This window comes from Aplidium turbinatum, chromosome 4, assembly GCF_918807975.1.
Source record: "Aplidium turbinatum chromosome 4, kaAplTurb1.1, whole genome shotgun sequence".
Taxonomy (NCBI): Eukaryota; Metazoa; Chordata; class Ascidiacea; order Aplousobranchia; family Polyclinidae; genus Aplidium; species Aplidium turbinatum.
Genome location: NC_137475.1, coordinates 27445087 through 27462825, shown reverse-complemented (window position 1 = coordinate 27462825; position 17739 = coordinate 27445087). Strand labels below are relative to the sequence as shown.

Here is a 17739-nt window from a genome sequence, read left to right as displayed (position 1 = left end):
GTGGACAGCCCGTTCAATTTTGCACTTATGTTTGTCAAATTGAAATGCAGTACCTCTCAATTGCAACAGCATTGATGCAATGACGGGCATCGCACACAACAATACCGGGTTTGCTGTATTCTGGTTGGATTTTGTGGTGATCTTTGCGTTGCCATGGTAACGATACTTTTGTAGACTCGCATCCCCAGGAAGGAGGTAGAGGAGTTGCTTCAGTCCTGTGAGGATCCATCCGTGGAATATGCCGCCACTTCATCTTTAGCTACCTCAAGACATAAAGCATCACACAAGGCTTCTATTCAAAGGTGGTTCAGGATTGGGAAATCTTTGTTTGCCTGAAGTTATGCTCTTATATTGATTAACCTGATCGACAACCCGCTATGACTTGTGCTAAGTAAACAACTTTCGCCAAATGTGGTTTCATCATATTTTTCCATGTCAGGCGAAGTAAAAGAAGGTTCTTCTGGTTCTAAATAAATTATAACGTTAATAAATTATAACATAACTCCAGTCTTCTGGAGTGGAGCTTACGAGTGTAGAAATGTTGCGCAAAACCCGCACGTTAACCCTTTGAAGTACAGTGGCACGCATGTGTGCCACAAAATAAATTATGATTTTATATTTCAAAATCGTAATATTTTGATATAATTTTTGTGCTGCAACCTCTCTATACATCAAAATTTAATTTGAAACTAGTAGTTGGAAACTCTGAACTACTTTCTTCAGACATGTCAATGGTTTAGACAATACAGACAATACAATGGTTTACTGAAAATTTATATCCAATTCCTTATGTGCGTCAAAGGGTACAACAAAACCCGATGATGATGATTAATTTTCTGTAGGGCTAATAACCAAACTAAAAATTGTCCGATGTTTTCATGCCGGTGTATCTGCCCTTCTCAAAGTCGGCTCAATGTTCACGATGGTTTTTTGATTTTGACTTCACAACAATCTAATATAATATGTCTGGTTATATTAATAATGTTACTGGTCGCACCGAAACGACATTTGGTAAATGTCGGTCGGAATATAACTGCTAGTGCTTGAATCATGATTTAAAAACTTTCTCTTCAGTAAATCTTTGCTTTTTGGTTTGCAGGAGCATTTTCATTCCCAAGCTTCCCAAGAACTCCAAGGTTCGTGATCACTTGAATGTCCTTGACGTGCAAAAGTCAGTTGGTGTTGTTCCCTCTTCATCATCTCTTTCGCAACCTCCACCGCCACCTCATATTCTTCCAACACCCAATGACTCATCCCAGGCACTTAACTTCTCTCCTCATCAGGTCTCCATGCTTAAGCTCCAGATGCGACAGTACATCCAGGTATTTAAACCTGTAAAGGTCAATTTTATTGCAAAAAACTTCACCTGTTTACAAAATGGCTGATTGAAGGTTGGACTCTTTGTTTTAAAGCATTTTCGTTATTTACTCCTCTTCATCATTAGGTATTCTTGTAAGTGATCTGCGTTTCATGAGAAGCAGTTGCAACTGACAGTTTGTTTTCCGCTTGTATCTCATTCTAAAGGTGGTCATTGACGGATACAAAAATTGTTCAGGACTTTTTATTTTTCACTTTATCACCAACAAAATTATCACAAAAATTGAAATCTAAAGTTTCTCAGAAATATCATAAACCTGAAAGTGGAAGTTTCCTAGAAATTTTCATTTTTGTGAATATTAATTTTTAAATGTTAAAAAAAGTATTTTATTTTGAAAACGAAAGTTCTCATTGTAATTTCTAACACGAATCCATCTTTGTAGCTTCTGACGCAGACCAACCTCATACACAGGAGCACGGCTGGTTTCTCAACCATCGTCCACGAGTCACATGCCTTGCTCAAGGTTAGTGACCCCTTGCTGAACGGGAGATGCTTCCTATGGCTGCCCCTCCCGTTATTTTGTGATAAAGCGTAGTGAATGTACACAGAAAAGTGACAGTTGTTGTGACAACTACTAAATTACATTTATAAAACATCCCGTTCAACGTCTGCAGACGTTGGTGACAATTCACTACTTAAATGGCTTGATCATCAGATGTTTGCAAAAAGGAAGTGTCTAAAAAAAGTCTAAATTCAGTTAGTCGACAGTATAGCGGCAATCATTTTCTATGCAAATTCACGTGAACAGAAGGAGCTTGCACCCTGTCATCACTGAATTTCAATGTAAAAGGGACTGATTTTGCTGTCTGGGTATGACAACTACCAAACCACATTTTTAAAACCACGTAATCACGACATTAGGCTTGCTTGCTGCGTCGCTTGAAGTCTGATTGACGTTTGTGTTGGTTGTTGAAATTTCAACAGGAACTGCAACAACTTAACGAACATGACAAGAAGACGATGAAAATATCGGAATCTTATTTCAACGTGCCCCACCTTTCCGAGGCGATATCAATCGTAGAGCAGCCTGTGCCGGCCAGCGAACCCATCAAGCCAATGACCAAGTAAGTTTTTTTCTATCAGGTTTAGGTGTAACTGCAACTGAGACGTTTAGCGCACTTAAAAAATTAAGTCTTTTTACAAAAATGAATAAAAAAAAACTATGCACAAACTTACTGACTATTGGACTTTACGCGGAGTTTACAAAAGCTATAACTGCGATGTATGTTCCTCCAGGAGCATACAGAAGAAGAGTTGTGGATCAATCCCTCGCAATGTTGGAAACATGATCGCCACCAGTCCAGTGTTTGCATTCAGCAACCTCCTCCCAACCACTCTCCCTGATACAGAGACCGGACGAGTCACTTTTACCACAGCTGAGGATAAGTACGTTGCTTTTCAAAGAGTTCGCCGATATGTGATTTAGATAGATAGATTATGCAGCAAATGAGTAATATTTTTCTTGTTAAGCAATTGATTGAGTTTCGCTTTTAGCAGCATGATCGTTGCTTACTTCACAGTGTAGATTCTAACGATCTGTTTTAGCCTGATGCTGCGAGTTCGTTGTGGCAATATCGAATTGCACTAGCTTTCGGAACACATTTCTCTAGTCATGTGCTATGACGAATCTGTTAAGTTTGACGCAGCAAATTCCAAAAGTGAGGTTTGTTAAAGGATCAATGAAAAGTAATCTGTTTGCGTTTTTAAACAAATGCCTTTTCGCGTATGGTTTTAGTATTTATATTTTGGAATTTTAATATCAAATCTTATTTCATGTGAGCAAACTTTTCCTAAATCTTACATGATAGAAATCTATGATAGTGTTTTACTGATTGAAATGCATTGTAAATCTTTATACAAAAATCTGGAAGTATTTTTATCATTTATTTTGATACAAGTAACAAAGCTTTAAAATTTCTCAACTGCTACCAACCTTAATAACTACTTCACAATGTTCAAGTAAGCAACAATCATGCTGCTAAAAGCGAAACTGGATCTATTGCTTAATAACTACGGTAGGTATGTGGTGAAACAATCTGCCAGTTTCGTCTTAAACAATTTTTTAGATGTATGCAATAAATCAACGACATACAAACTATAAATTATGAATATTCCAAATTCTTGACACGTTTACGATTTATGAACTGTAACAAAAAATTAAGCAAGTCGTAAAACACTAATTGTACGTTAATGTTAAGCTGAAGAAGATGCAGGAAATTCTAATACAATACAATGATTATTTTCAACTTTCAGTCTTCTTGTCCTCGGACTTGCACAAATGCAACAACACCAACTGCCATGGCAGGTCCTCGTCCACCAATACATGATGCCTTGCAAGCAGCCGGATCAGATCAGAACCCATGTAAGAAATTCCTCTCACCGCACAGAAGCCAATAATCCCATTCGGTTGTACAAGGAGAACGGCATGCTCCCTTCCACCCCACCACTGCATCCTCCCGATATTGGGTCGAGCAACCAAGTAAAAAACCTTTTACACTTATGCCATGACGATCTTCCTGGCTGGCTTCTTACTCTTCAGCACGAAGCGGGAGTGTTGACGTCATCAGGAAAATTTGACGTCAGCGAGAGAATGACAAGCACACCCAACGAAGCTGCGACCACCAGCATCGTACCGGGAGTGCACAGTGCGTGCGCATCTTCAACTTCTCAAGGTGAACTATTAGTTTCTTAGTGAGGTTTTCGATGTCTTTGTTGAAGAATTAGAATATCCTGATGGCGACCCTTCGCTTGACGCGTACCGATAGCACGACCATGTCTTTGGTAAGACACTTAATTCAACTACCACTCAAGCTTAGGAGTCATGCCATGTCAGAGGATCCAGAAAAACGGCCTTTATCAATAGCATCATGGTACTTTGTATTCAAATAATTTCATTTCAATGAGACCACACAATTTCACTGTATTTTATATGAAATGCATATCAAACAATGTTGATTAGCATCATCAACCTTCAAATGCTCAAAACCTGTGTTGTTTTTATCAAAAGCTCCTTGTCAAAAGCTTTTAACTAAAAACTAATAGGGTGATATTTGTTGTTCTTCTTGAGGTATGGACTTCAAAACTGACGTTTCGCATGAGTGCACATGAATCAGGTTCAATCTGAGTGAGCGATGTAGATCTCAACATGGTCTCTGTAGTGAAGCTTGCTTACACAATCAAGTCAACGAAGCATCCTGACCGTTTTGCTTAATCACAAATTAAACAAAACCTTGAAAAATTCAAAATGTGATAATTTTGTTAATTCTTGTCTGATTTAAAAAATGATTGCTTGAATTCAGCTTGATGAGGTCTAGAACCATTCCAAATTCCAGTACAAAGTGTCTCGGTGCGATTAAAATCTGCTGTTTTTCGAGATCACTAGATATGTACTCCTAGATGAGATATAAGCTGCGTATGTGTGAACGATTGACATTTTTTTCATTTGGAGGGCTGCAAGTTATCTAATGACGTCTTTTGTAGAAGAGCGCACGTCATGAACTCGACTTAATGTTTTTCTTTCAGTTCCAGAACAATCCGCCTTTCCAGACCCAATCGTGTGTAACACTGACCTGTCAATCATTGCAACAGGTGAGTCCAGCAAAGCAATGCATTCAAACAACTCTTATTCTGGTGCAAATTTAAGCTTTTTTTGTTTGATAGGAAACTTTGAATGCCAAAACCAATTTCGATATTTGAACTTTGGTTTGTGAAGCTGACTTTGCTACAAACGTGATGGAATTGTACGACAGCAGCATTCTTGTATAAATCGCTCAAATCGCAGTCTTGCTTTGATATCAATAATTATTTTTTTCATCAGGTGATCAACCATCGCCCGCTCTTACTGCCAAATCTTTGCCCAAGTTGAAACCAATCATGCCAAACACGTATCTATCTACAATATCCACAGGTAATGAAAATTTGATGGTGGGTGAAGAAGGGAATTTGTTTGCTCACTATGTACAAAGAGCCTGCTGCACTTGAGTCAACTGATACAAGTGAACTTAATAACTTATAGTGCAAAGAAATGTTGCACAGCTGTCAGAAGATACTTCATTTTCTTGATTAATAACTTATAGATGTCTTGTTTGATTTAGAACATCAAAAGTACAGAACTGCATTTTTTTCACTTTTTTAAGAACTGTTCACAAAAAATTTTTTTATTTCTTTTGTATATTTTCTGTGTTTTTGTTTTTTTGTATAAAAAAACACGTTTAAAAAAAAAACAAATTCAAAAAAAAAATCTCACATTACTAGACATGTTACCTGGACCGTTGTGAGGATAAATTGGGCTCGGTAGCAATGAGATCCGCTGACCCCAAGTCAAGACACTTCTAATAAAAATGCTCTATATGCAAAGAATACGCTGTGGTTTCTACACTTCTCTGACCTCTTAGAAAGGTTACAGGCCCTTAATATCCCGATTCCAAAAGTAACCCCTAGGCCTCTCTATCAACGGTACTGCGTATTTCATCAAAACCTAACTCTGGATGCAAAGCTGTAGGTTCAAAAACTTTTGAACGGTATTTCAGTGATCCAGCAACCACCTGGCACCTTCACCGTGGTGAGTCCCATCAAGCCAATGTCCATTGTCATCCCCGCCATTCTATCCCCATCCGTGGTCCAGCCTGTCTACCAGTCCTCCACTGTGTCTGCCACCGGATTGGTGCGAAGAGATATCTTCTCTTCCTCCTCGAAAAAAACTGATCGATTGCTCCGGAATGTTCGCAAGAATTTCTCACCAACCAAACCAAAGATCAAACAGGAAACGACTAGAAAGCGAAAGAAGGGAAGACCATCAAAATCTAAACTGGGCGACCAGAAACTGAACTCAGCTTCGTTTCAAACTCAGGTGATTGAATGCAGTGGTTGTAGATGCAAACACAACGAGATTGAAGCTGCATCAGACCGATGCAAACTTTGACTGCGAATATGATGATAAAAATCACCACCTTGGTCAGTTATGCTTGTGACCTTTATATAGAAAGTTATTTAAAAATCTGCTTCTGTTGTGTTTATGAAGCATTTATAATTCCCTGTTGATTTTTAGCGTACCTCAGCTGCTGATATCAGCACATCTATGCTGTGTGAGACTACTAGTCCTACGGACAACCAACTTCTCGTCAGTCATGCGCCGGATCAACAACTAACTGTGAACACCTGTTCAAAACCAGAAGCTGCTAGCACAACAGGAATGGATCTTCTCACAACTACCTTGCCTGACCAAGTCCCCCGTTCATATCAAGGCTCGTCGCTCGTGGACAGTGTCAATATTTCACATTCACATGATCAGCTATTACCTCACCAGCCACACCTTGCCAAACCAGTGGAGAAACAACTCGGTGCATCGCATAACTCTGCTGTCGTCACAGATAAATCTAAATCACGTGACGAAAGATTTTCCAATCATAGTCAAGTTGTTTCATTACAAAAACAAGCTGATGATATCATTTCCGAAAAGCCGTGTGATTCCGCCGTTAACAATGGGTTGGGATCACGCGCTCATAACTCATCGCCATCCTCAGAAAGCAATCAAGTTGATGTTTCGCTTCCTCACACTCACTCGCGTTCTGATGATGCCGCGGAAGCCATCTCGGACCCCACCAGCAACCACGAGCTACCAAACAAGGTCGCGGTGAATGGCAGCGAAAAATGTCCCATTGGAAAGTAGGAGTTTTCCTAGCCTTCAGCCTTCGACGGGCACACTTAGCTTTACCTAATTATAGGCTTCCCAAAGTGCCCACAGTAATTCACTAGATTGGTGTACGGTTTTACAAAACTCGATGATTTACAGAATTGTTCGTAATTATTTTGTAGGCTGAGTTCGTAACTTTTTGTTGACCGCATGCTTGATAACAACTTAGAATAGCTCGTAGCAACATTTGCATGTTTGCTTGTTTCTTTAACATAAACGTCAACGACAAGTTCATCGTGAAACTTATCACTACGTAGCTCTTCACCGCCACATAGCGCTCTTGAGATGATGCTTATGCCTACTGTACCCGTCTCAAGATGTCAAACGTTACTGCATACCCGATAGTTACCCGAACGTTACTGCAATGCTGGTTAACTGGTCGTTCGATACCGCGATAGTCCAACTCCAGTCGTAGTGCTTTGCTTTTTGCTGAACGCAGCGATAGAAAGGTGCAAAGTTGCGTGGTGTTGCCGACATGAGCTGTTCGTCACGAGTGTTAATTGCTTCTAGGAGGAGACTGTTCCGGATTTAGATATTGATGATGACGATGATCTTGAAGACGACGTCGTTCTAACGGAAGACGACTTTGATGAAGGCGTTGACTTAAATGATGTCGGAGATGATATATCTGAGGAGGACCTTGGCGATGATGGGAAGAGCTGGGATAGAAAAAGGAAGAAGATAGATTTGAAAGTAAAGTGGAAAAAACGAAATAAGCCAGACACAAAGAAGTTGGGAGGAAGAATGCATAGGTTTGTTTTGTAAACGAAAATACTAATGCAATTTTTTCATAGCGTGTGGTATTTCAAAATCTTCTTTATAAAGTTTTTTTTTTAAATAAGTTGGTATGAAAAAAGCAAGTGATGAATTAATCCCTAAATTCTCTCATTTGCTTGTTTATAAGTAACAAGCTTCACAGAATACATAGGTTTGTTTTGTAAACAAAAATACTCATATAATACTACTCTATTTTTTCATAGGGTGTGGTAGTTTAAAATTTTCTTTATGAAGTTTCGTTTTGTTTAAAAAAGTATGAAAACAAGCAAGTAATGAATTAATCCCCAAATTCTCTCATTTACTTGTTCATAAGTAACAAGCTTCACAGAATACCTAAACAGCGTTAAAAATAAGGATTTTTTTCTAAGGATTAAACTAGCTACCTGTTATACGCATCCCAGTCTGCTGAGCCGCTAATCTGTGCCGACTCGATTTTCATATCAACGAGTTATTTTTGGGTGGCTGCTTGCGAAAACAACGAAGGTTTGGCTTAACTTAGTGACAGAAGATATTTGCAGAAGCAAGCGACATTGCAGTGCTGTTGTAATGAACTCGACAATGATGAAGCGTGTGATTAGGTTGCATCCCGGCTTGATGGGAAAGAGGAAGCCGAAATCCGGGGATGACAATTTGAACGAGATCTTGCGTCAATCCGCAGAGAAAGTGAAGATGCTGGAAGAAGAGACAATTGTCCAACTGGATCCTGCGCGAGGGAAGAAAGAGATGATCTTCGCACAAGGATACCTCAAACGGTATGGCTGACGTCTTAGAAAACTACAACACTTTATTCCTAGTAGCGAAAATTCTTCCTATTATCCTTTATCTAACCAGCGTCTACTAGACGCTGAAAAGTAATTATGGGGAAAAGTAGACTGGAGAGATTTCGCCGGCTGAGTTGGTAAACCATGAACTTGACTTCATTTTTTTCGTACAAGGACTTGACATTTTCTACTGAGAACGACCAAAAATGTTTTGAAAGTTCAAAAATGTCATGATTTATGAATAAACCCACACTTTATATTACAAAGCATCAAGTTACGTACCGAAAAAACAACCAAACCAGTTGTTGACAAGGATGTATTGTACACTGCAGAAGAACCTGGCATAAGCGCAATTCCGTGACGATAGCTGGTTTTATTTTTGTTTTTCATAGCGGTAAGAGTTCAATTGATTGGCGAGAGCAGCGCCCGAAAGCTCTGTGGCACGAATTGGTGGTGCGGCACTGATGAGTCCAGCCTTATGGGTGAACGTGCCTATCTATCACTGTCATTGTTTGCTGCAATCGGCTGCCGGGAAACATTTGTTGATTGATATTAGTTTTATTGCGATTTCATTCACATTTTTTTCATACCATATCACGCAAAGTATTTTATGAGGAATTAGGAGGTGTCAAGACGTTTAAAGTTATTTCACCATTCACAACCTTGGGCTGGGACAGCTAGTTTTGTCTTTATTGATCATGAACTTGCGCTGCAAGCACTTCAAGAGATCAATAAAAAAGTGTCCTTTCCAGTTTACATAAGCTAAGATTAAGATAACATATGATAAGTGATCTGATTTGAAAGAGAGCTTACATCTTATTGGTAGGGTGTGTTGCAAAGCTAGATAAATTACTTTCCTTATTAGCTTGTTACGTTCTTTTCTTCCAATGTCTAGATTACAAGACACACTGACGGACCATCAGGATGTTCTTATTAAAGTCTTAGAGGTCATGTGTGAGTTTGACATGGACAACTCTCAATCTCCTCCTTCATTATTCCGAAAGCTGTCAAAGCTCCTCCACCCTTGGCCGGATCTCATCCAAGGATTTGCTCCCTTCCTCATGCCGGAACAGGCTCACCACTGCGGGCTGGTACGTGGCTAATACTTCTAGTTTTGTAAGATTAAAAGTTTGGCATTAAAAGTTTGAAAGGCATTGCTTTCTAACAACATGTCCTCCCCTGGTTTAACTTGTGTATTTTGCTCTTGTAGCTTCCGGAACAGCAAGTGTACGCGAGAGCGAGAAAATTTCTTCGCCAGCTGGAGATCCGTTACCATGACAACCCGCAACACCTGAGCAAGATATTGAGCGCTTTCACAACCGTCGCCGAGACGGGAATATACAACGAACATGAGGTGAGTGTGTGTTGCATCAGCCCGCACGTGACCAGCTGGCCAAACATTCGATGGTTGGCAGCAATAGAGTTAACTGGCGCAGTGTACCAAAGCACCCCACATTGTTGTGACGTTTACCAAGCATGTGAGTGTCATCATAAGGGATGCTCTTTGTTTCGATGCATTCGTGCGTATTGAACTGTCCAGACAACATGCCTCGATCACGTTGCCATCTTATCTCCATCAGATGAAGACGACTATATTGTCACTGCTCAAATCGGATTCCTATCTTCAAGAGGAGTTCCTAATCTTTTTTGACGATGAGCCTCCTCCTGAGAGTCGGCTGCACGGAGACTATGAAGAAGTGATATGGAATTATGATCTTGTGAAGGTGGGTGCTCCCTCATGGAGCAGCTTGCGGCCATCGTTACGTTAAAATAATTAATCAACCAACTTATGAGAGTCAGATGGATCCTCAAGCGTTGCAAACATTGTTTTATTTTATTTTAAAACGATAATACTGTCTATATGATAATCGTTAACATAGTGAACGTTATGTTTGTCAATTGCAACTTGTTTAGGATTCTCATATCAACCACTTTGAAAATGTGCACATTCCGTCGTTGGGGAACCAGGGTAACTCGACGAATACGATAGAAGGTGACTGCGGAAAAGTTTCTACACTTTTGTTTACTTTGATGGTTATGTGGCAACTGTTTACGCGATGTCGCTAATTGTCTGACGTTCAAACCAACGTGAAAATGCAAGGGTTGCGATGCAGAGGAGCTCTTTCAACCTGAGGATGGTCAGCGGAAATTCCCATAATAATCCTTTACGTTTTTGTGTTTGAAGTAAAAATCGTTTTGGTTGCGGGGAGTTTAAAAGTTATTGGCTTGGACATTTTGGGATGTGCGTTCAGAAAATTTCTATCTTCTGTTGTAACTACCGATGAGAAAGTCGTTGGCAATGTCGCTTTTATAGCACTGACGCTGCATGGTATGTCCGATTGAATGTGGTGAGATTGGAAGTCACCCTGATGGTGAAAACTATCATCACCTCAATGTTATTGCTCTTAGGTCAAACAGAACCCCTTCCCGCCTCACCAGCTAGACACCCACTCGACAAGCCGCACAATGAACTCCCAGGCATGAACCTGGATACTGAAGATGAAGATGGTGCTGGAGATGAACAAAAAAGTAAGTTGTATCAACAATAACAAAAAGGTTCTCTTTAAATTAAAGATTTAATGCATTGCTATCTGCATTTTAAATAACTAGACTGTTCTGTAGTTACCACAGTCTTATTTTCGCGACTGGATTGCACGATGCTGTGAATCATCGAAATTGTATCAAACCGAATCGGCAATGAATCGTTCGTGACCTGGTAATGGACTTCCAAGTTTGTAAGCGGTCATTTAGAATCATTATATTGCTTGGAAAATGGTCAAAATTATATCGAAACGTATAGACGCGAAATTCTTCTCTTTAAGGTTGTCTTTTAATAAAATTATAAGGTCAATATAAGTAGATTTTTATTTGTTTGGTTAATGTTCTATGTCATTTGGTATCATGCCAAATTACTTTACAATTTTATAGCCTCAGGACCTAGAAAATGTGACAGTGCCACAAACCATCAATTGAGTCCAGAGTTGCCAACCCCCAGTTTTCCGGCGAAATTGAACTAGTTTTGTTTTAGCGTCACGGAAAAAAATAACACTGGGGAACAATTTTGAAATTTTTTTTTTGTTGACTTTGATTTTGCACTTGATTTAGGCTAATTCCGGCGTGCTGATTTCAAAAATGCCACCAGTTTTCTTCTATCACGTCAAGTTTTTGCTCTACAGCAGTGTTCTTCAACGGGGGCGATATCGCCCCCCGGGGGGCGATTTTGGCCATTGCGGGGGCAATTTGTACAATTTTTGAAATTGGGGGGCGATTTTACTGTTTTGGGGGGCGATTGGTAAGGCCGAGCGCAATTATCGATCAAGATCGTTCTGGATGCTTAAGCTACTACATCGTCATCAGCAAACAACCTAGCTCACATTGTAATCTTGTATTGTTTTGTTTTTTCGCATGTGCTGATGATGCAAAATAAAAGAACTTCTTCTTCTTCTTCTTCTTTTGGTTTGTTCGACTATTTATATTGTTGGGATATTTGAAGTTTTGTATGTAAATTTTTAGCGACATGAAGGTATCGCTGCAGCGCTTCGCGTTAATTCCAGGCGAAAAGCGTTTTACAAACGCACGATATTCTTGCGTGTTTATTCTGTGAGCTGCTGCGAATGGTTTTCACGGGAGGCGGAACTCAAATCATTGCAGTGAAACTAAACTGCCCTTGTCTCCGCGGTTCGCTAAGTGCAGTAGTGCTGGGCGTTCTTCTGTCGCTGCAGTATTGCATTGTTTTGATTGTTTATTTACGTAATAAAGGTATCGCAACGAGTTAACGAGCCGAATCTCCGATGGTAATAAGAAAACGAGTTTTGCTTTCGCAATACGCATACAAAGCCCTCGATAGTTACTTGTATCCTTCTCGAGTTACCTGCGGCAGAGCAGAGCTTACTTTCGGTGGCCGTTTCTGAACCCTTCGGCGGCCACGGCCGCCGTTAATTTCGAGGCCTTGTTTGAGGGGGCGATTTGGACCCACACTTTCAACAAAGGGGCGATTTTGTAAAAAAGGTTGAAGACCACTGCTCTACAGCATACATCCAAAATATGCAACTTTTCACGAGTTTAGCCGTGTTGCTTTTCCATACGTAAAAGGAATGCACAAGCTAATCATATAGTAAGTTATATACAGGAGGTTCAACTGAATTATTAAGTAAAAAAGGCACATGCATCGATTTAGGTGGATGCTAGGCTATTTCCCCATTTTTGGTAGGAGGATGCAATCATCCAACGAAACTAGATTACCGTGGTAAAATTGAAGTTAGTTGCTTTCCACTTTCAACCATGTATGTACTACAATCTACATGTTTGTTTGTTAGAATACTATCTTGTCTGCGTCTGCTGTTTCTCGTCGTCAGTGTCTAAATAATCCGGATTCCTTTTGCTATATTTGCAGCAGTTTTACTATTTTTAGCCAAAGAAAAGACGTCATTTGTTAAACAAGCCTACTTCACATATTTTAAAAATAAAACTTGGTGATCAAAATAAGTCTTGGGCACCCCACAAGGTATGCAAGCAGTGTATCGAGAGTTTGCGGATGTAGACCAAGGGAACACGTGACAAATTGGCATTCGGTAGACCCATGGTTTGTGGCGAGAGCCTAAAGATCATTAGTCTACACAGTTACTTTTGCTTGGTGCAAACTTCAGGGTATAAAAAGAAAAACAAACGTAAAATTGAGTATTCAAGTCTTCCATCAGCTATATGTCCAGTGCCTCATTCAGTTGAAATCCTAGTTCCAGTTTTTGTTCAAACACCTACGCTCGAAGATTTGGATCATGATGAATGTTTTACTGATGAATCAATCATTCTTTATTACAAAAATATATGGAAAATCAGCAGAGCCCAATGGGCATATGCATTTCGCTCTAACTGTAGAGCATCATTACTCATTAGTGCCTTATTCAAATAGAAACTAAACTGTAACTGTAACTAATACAATAACAACAATAAATAATATAATAATAATAATATGTAATAGAAACTAAACTAAACTCTAACTGTAGAGCATCATTAGTGCTTTATTCAAATAAAATCTATTTGAATAAGGCACTAATGATGCTCTACAGTTAGAGCGAAATGCATATGCCAATAGGGCTCTGCTGATTTTCCATGTATTTTGTAATAAAGAATGATTAATTGATACTTGATGGAGAATCGCTGGCCTGCTGCTTCTTAGTCTGGAGATTCCCTAGCCTATCCTAAATGGAAATCAATATATGTATTGTTTTAGTGATGGCAGGCCTAATGATGAAGATTTTGAAATTGAAGACGATTCAGAACGTGGTGTATTACATCAACATGAGTTGAATGATTTGGCACGAGATTTAGAACTAGGAAAAAAAGCTTTGGAACTCTTAGCATCCAGATTAAGTTAAATGAGAAAAATTTACTTTGAAAAAGAGCGAAGGTATCATACTTTCGATCGAAAGAAAGTGCGTTTTTACCGTACTTTCGAAGTGACAGCAGATCTGACCTTAAACCTGGTGATCTCAATATTCTACATAAGCCACTTGTTGACAGAGAGAAAATTATTTTCCCACCTCTCCATGTAAAGCTCGGCCTAATGAAGCGATTTGTTAAAGCATTGCCAACTGAAAGTGAAAGCAACTGTTTCAATTACTTTGTTTTAGCTTTTCCTGGCCGGTCAACACAAAAAATTAAGACTGGTGTATTTGATGGTCCACAAATTCGGCAACTGATCAAAGATGAACGTTTCAGTGGTTCAATGTCAGAATTGGAAGAAAATGCGTGGTTATCATTTAAAAACTTTGCCAAGGGGTTTCTTGGGAATACACGGGCAGAGAATTATATCGAAATTATTCAGAAGCTATTGGAAAGCTACAAAGAACTCGGCTACAACATGAGCATCAAGATGCATTTTTTGCATAGCCATCTTGCTAATTTCCCGGAAAACCTTGGTGCGGTCAGCGATGGGCAAGGAGAAAGATTCCACCAAGATCTGAAGGTGATGGAGGAAAGATATCAGGGAAGATGAAACTTGCATATGCTGGCTGACTATTGCTGGAGTATTAAGCGAGACTGCCCATAGCTTGAACATGCCAGGAAAAGCTACAAGCGTAAATTTTGCCCTAAAAGTCGCTCTTTATTTGTCCTGCAGAAGCAATATCCGTTTTAAGAAATAGAATATAGCTGTACAAATGTTTATTTGAAAACCATGGAGTTACTTTCGGTTGCTTGTAGTTCTTAAAACGTTTTATACAATAAACGCAGATGTCTTAAATGTTGTACTTTTTGTGGGTTATGAGTAGGGCAACCAATTTTTTGACCTAAAAACTTGAAATTTTGACTTTATAATTTACAAATTTTGACCTAATTTTGACCAATAACTTTCTTCGTTCGCAACTCAAACGTGAAATTTAGAAATCAAACCGTTAGGTAAGAATAGCTTCTTTTCTATTGAAATATGAAAAAAATATAGAAGACTCAACGACACCACAGCAACGAACAGGTAATGAAAGTCACTCAAAAAACTGCAAAAGATAAATATGGAGTGTCTAAATATCCCAAAATTACTGAGGGGGTTCTGCACTATTATACTTCAACATCAAGTAATGTTTATTATGTTTCACATTATCGCCTTTGAAGTTTCTGTCTCTCGCAAAAATTTTTCCTAAAATAGGGAAGCTTCTCTCAACTGATACAGAAGTTGCTTGGGAGTTCTTCAGCCGGCTATAAAAATGTGGTGAAATATCATCTCGTCCCATTTTCACAATGCACTTGATGCCATTCCTTAAGATTCTTGCTTGAATATATTTTCCAATTTGGCAGCCATCAACACCAAAGTTAAGAGACCTCATTTTCTGGTAAGCTTCTTGAATGGTGTAACGGCTGTTTTCCATCTTCTGAATTATATCAAACAGTGCACTGTACTGCTCCTCTATTTCTACAAGGTGAGTAGCTAAATTGGGAGCTTTTACAGCATCTTGAGCACGCCGCAGCAAGACACCACCAATCCACCATCATGGAAGCCTTCCACAATATTTCTTACTTTTGGTAGACTTCTTGAATAATAGAAAGCAGCTTGCAACCAAAGGCCCATCTAGTTACATTTGGCTGTGGAGTGTGGAGGTTGGCCATGGAAGTTAAACTAGCTCTTCTTAACCTGTTATTAATGGTCACTGCTTTAACCCTGGCAACCAACTCATCAACAGCAGGGTAGCTGGCTAATATTCAACCTTCAATAGTGGGCAAAACAAGATTATTACCTCAGAAATTGCAACAAATCGATTATTACCTCAGAATAGCAACAGAAATTGCAACAAAAAATCAGTATCTGTGTAGATTTAATAAAATATCAATAGAGAGAAGAAAAACTACGTTAAAAGAAAATTTTGACCTAACCATGAATTTTGACTTTTTTTTTACTTAATAACTTTGAAACCTCTCTTCGTCTCAGCCTGAAATTTAGTTTGTGGACGTTTTATAAACTTTGAACAAGGCAGAAAAATTTTGACTTTATTGACTTTTGGTTGCCCTAGTTATGAGACAAAGTGGTGGGTGCCTAGCTCAAAAACGTGACGTGATAGAAAAAAACTGATGTCATTTTTGGATTCAGCGCCCAAAAGTTAGTCAAAAACAATTGTTAGATCGAAGTCAACAAAAATTGTGTTCCCTTGTGTAATCAGTTGAATAATTTTGGGCTTGATTTTGAAAAGTAATATTCGTGGGTAATAGCTAATATGATATTTACAAGTCATACGATCCACTTTAAACAGTCACTGACACATTTTCGTTGACTAGTAGTCTATCAGTGCATGTTTAGCACAGTCTACTCTAGACCAGCCCAGTGGTAGCCAAATAGTATAGCTACTAGCTAGCTAGCTCGATGCCAGGTAAAATATTTCCTTTCTTAAAAGTTTTTCGTATTGGTTTCATTTCGAAGTGTTTTTCAAATTTTGTTCAGTTTGTAAATAAAAAAATATGAGTATAACCTCTCATGTTACATGTAACTCCACACAAGGTGAAAATTACATGACTTTTGACTCTTTTTTATTTCTTTAAAGATAATGTCTAAAAAGACATTGCTAAATGTTAACTACGGACAGTGGCCAATGTTTCGATCTTCCGATCTCTTTAGCGCAGTAAAAAGAAAGTAGACAGTTGTCTTGAAGTTTTGGATGAGATGATGGTTTCTAAGAGTGATGATTAATAAGCCAATGAGAACTGATTTAATTTTTCATTGAGGACTTTAGCGAAACGTAATTTCACCGCCAATTAAAACGTGTGCTTTTTCTAAAAAGTTGTGCTGAGAAATGATTTGAATTTATAAAAAAATTAAGTTTTTTTAATAAAAAAGTCTGTTGTCGAAATCAAACAGTTTAGTTTTGTTATGCGTTTGAATGAAAATGAGTTTTAAAAAAAATTAAAGCCGTCTGGCAGCACTGATTGGCCATACAAACACTGTAACAGGTAAATCAGCAATTAGTGAAAACGCTCTCTCGGGTGAAAACCAACAGCATGAGTGCACAACGTTTCAATAGCCCGTACTTTTGTTGACACCTTTGTATTTTGTCCCTATTGACACCTTTGTATTTCATGGCCCACTTGTCAAATTTCTGTTTATAAAAGTAAGGCAATGATTCCCAACATCTGTTTGCGTGCAGTAAAAAATGTTCTTTCGTATTGTTGATAATCCTGTTTTATTATAAATTGTCCATTGCAGTTCTCTCAAACATTATCTGCTGAATTAAGCATGTTCGAAAGTTTGTTTCAAAGCAAAGTTTCCTGTCTTAGTTTTGAATTCAGTTTCTCCAGTAAAAACATTTGCTTTGTTCAATTCATCTAAACAGATCTCGAACACCTTGGCGCTGATACGTAGACTTACCCCATGGAGCTACTAGAAGTTTTTTAGCATAAAATAATAACTGGTTTGAGCGAAAGTGTATTTCTACTGCCTCCTGTCGATTACGTTTCCGCACCTACCTCGTTTTCTTGTCGTACTTGATTCCAAGCATTGACTGCCTCTTGTATGAAGTTTCCAAGATTCACGATCTTTTGCTGTGTATATTGGATGGTGCTGTTTTTGTTTGTTGGTTTAAGTAGGTAAATCTTTGCATTACGTATTTTCACATACACAAGCAAATCGCTCTGTGGCCCACCTTAAGATAGTT

General features: G+C 38.8%; 1 protein-coding gene and 1 pseudogene across 2 annotated transcripts in view; both read left to right on the top strand.

Moving 5' to 3' along the window:
* Positions 1 to 17739, top strand: part of LOC145768614 (general transcription factor II-I repeat domain-containing protein 2B pseudogene) — an 83696-nt pseudogene that overhangs the window by 21932 nt on the left and 44025 nt on the right.
* Positions 1 to 17739, top strand: part of LOC145768540 (uncharacterized) — a 31174-nt gene that overhangs the window by 7082 nt on the left and 6353 nt on the right. Inside the window, exons 10-26 of one of the 2 annotated variants that reach the window (XM_082580051.1) lie at positions 175 to 302; positions 1100 to 1322; positions 1761 to 1841; positions 2303 to 2442; positions 2615 to 2764; positions 3632 to 4050; positions 4907 to 4966; positions 5196 to 5285; positions 5908 to 6227; positions 6426 to 7004; positions 7581 to 7822; positions 8426 to 8599; positions 9504 to 9699; positions 9819 to 9962; positions 10189 to 10332; positions 10523 to 10601; positions 11018 to 11137. In XM_082580051.1, the coding sequence (XP_082436177.1) occupies positions 175 to 302; positions 1100 to 1322; positions 1761 to 1841; positions 2303 to 2442; positions 2615 to 2764; positions 3632 to 4050; positions 4907 to 4966; positions 5196 to 5285; positions 5908 to 6227; positions 6426 to 7004; positions 7581 to 7822; positions 8426 to 8599; positions 9504 to 9699; positions 9819 to 9962; positions 10189 to 10332; positions 10523 to 10601; positions 11018 to 11137 (3289 nt within the window). Of the gene's footprint in view, positions 1 to 174; positions 303 to 1099; positions 1323 to 1760; positions 1842 to 2302; positions 2443 to 2614; positions 2765 to 3631; positions 4051 to 4900; positions 4967 to 5195; positions 5286 to 5907; positions 6228 to 6425; positions 7005 to 7580; positions 7823 to 8425; positions 8600 to 9503; positions 9700 to 9818; positions 9963 to 10188; positions 10333 to 10522; positions 10602 to 11017; positions 11138 to 17739 lie in introns of both variants that reach the window. The other variant, XM_082580049.1, reaches the window with a different exon arrangement.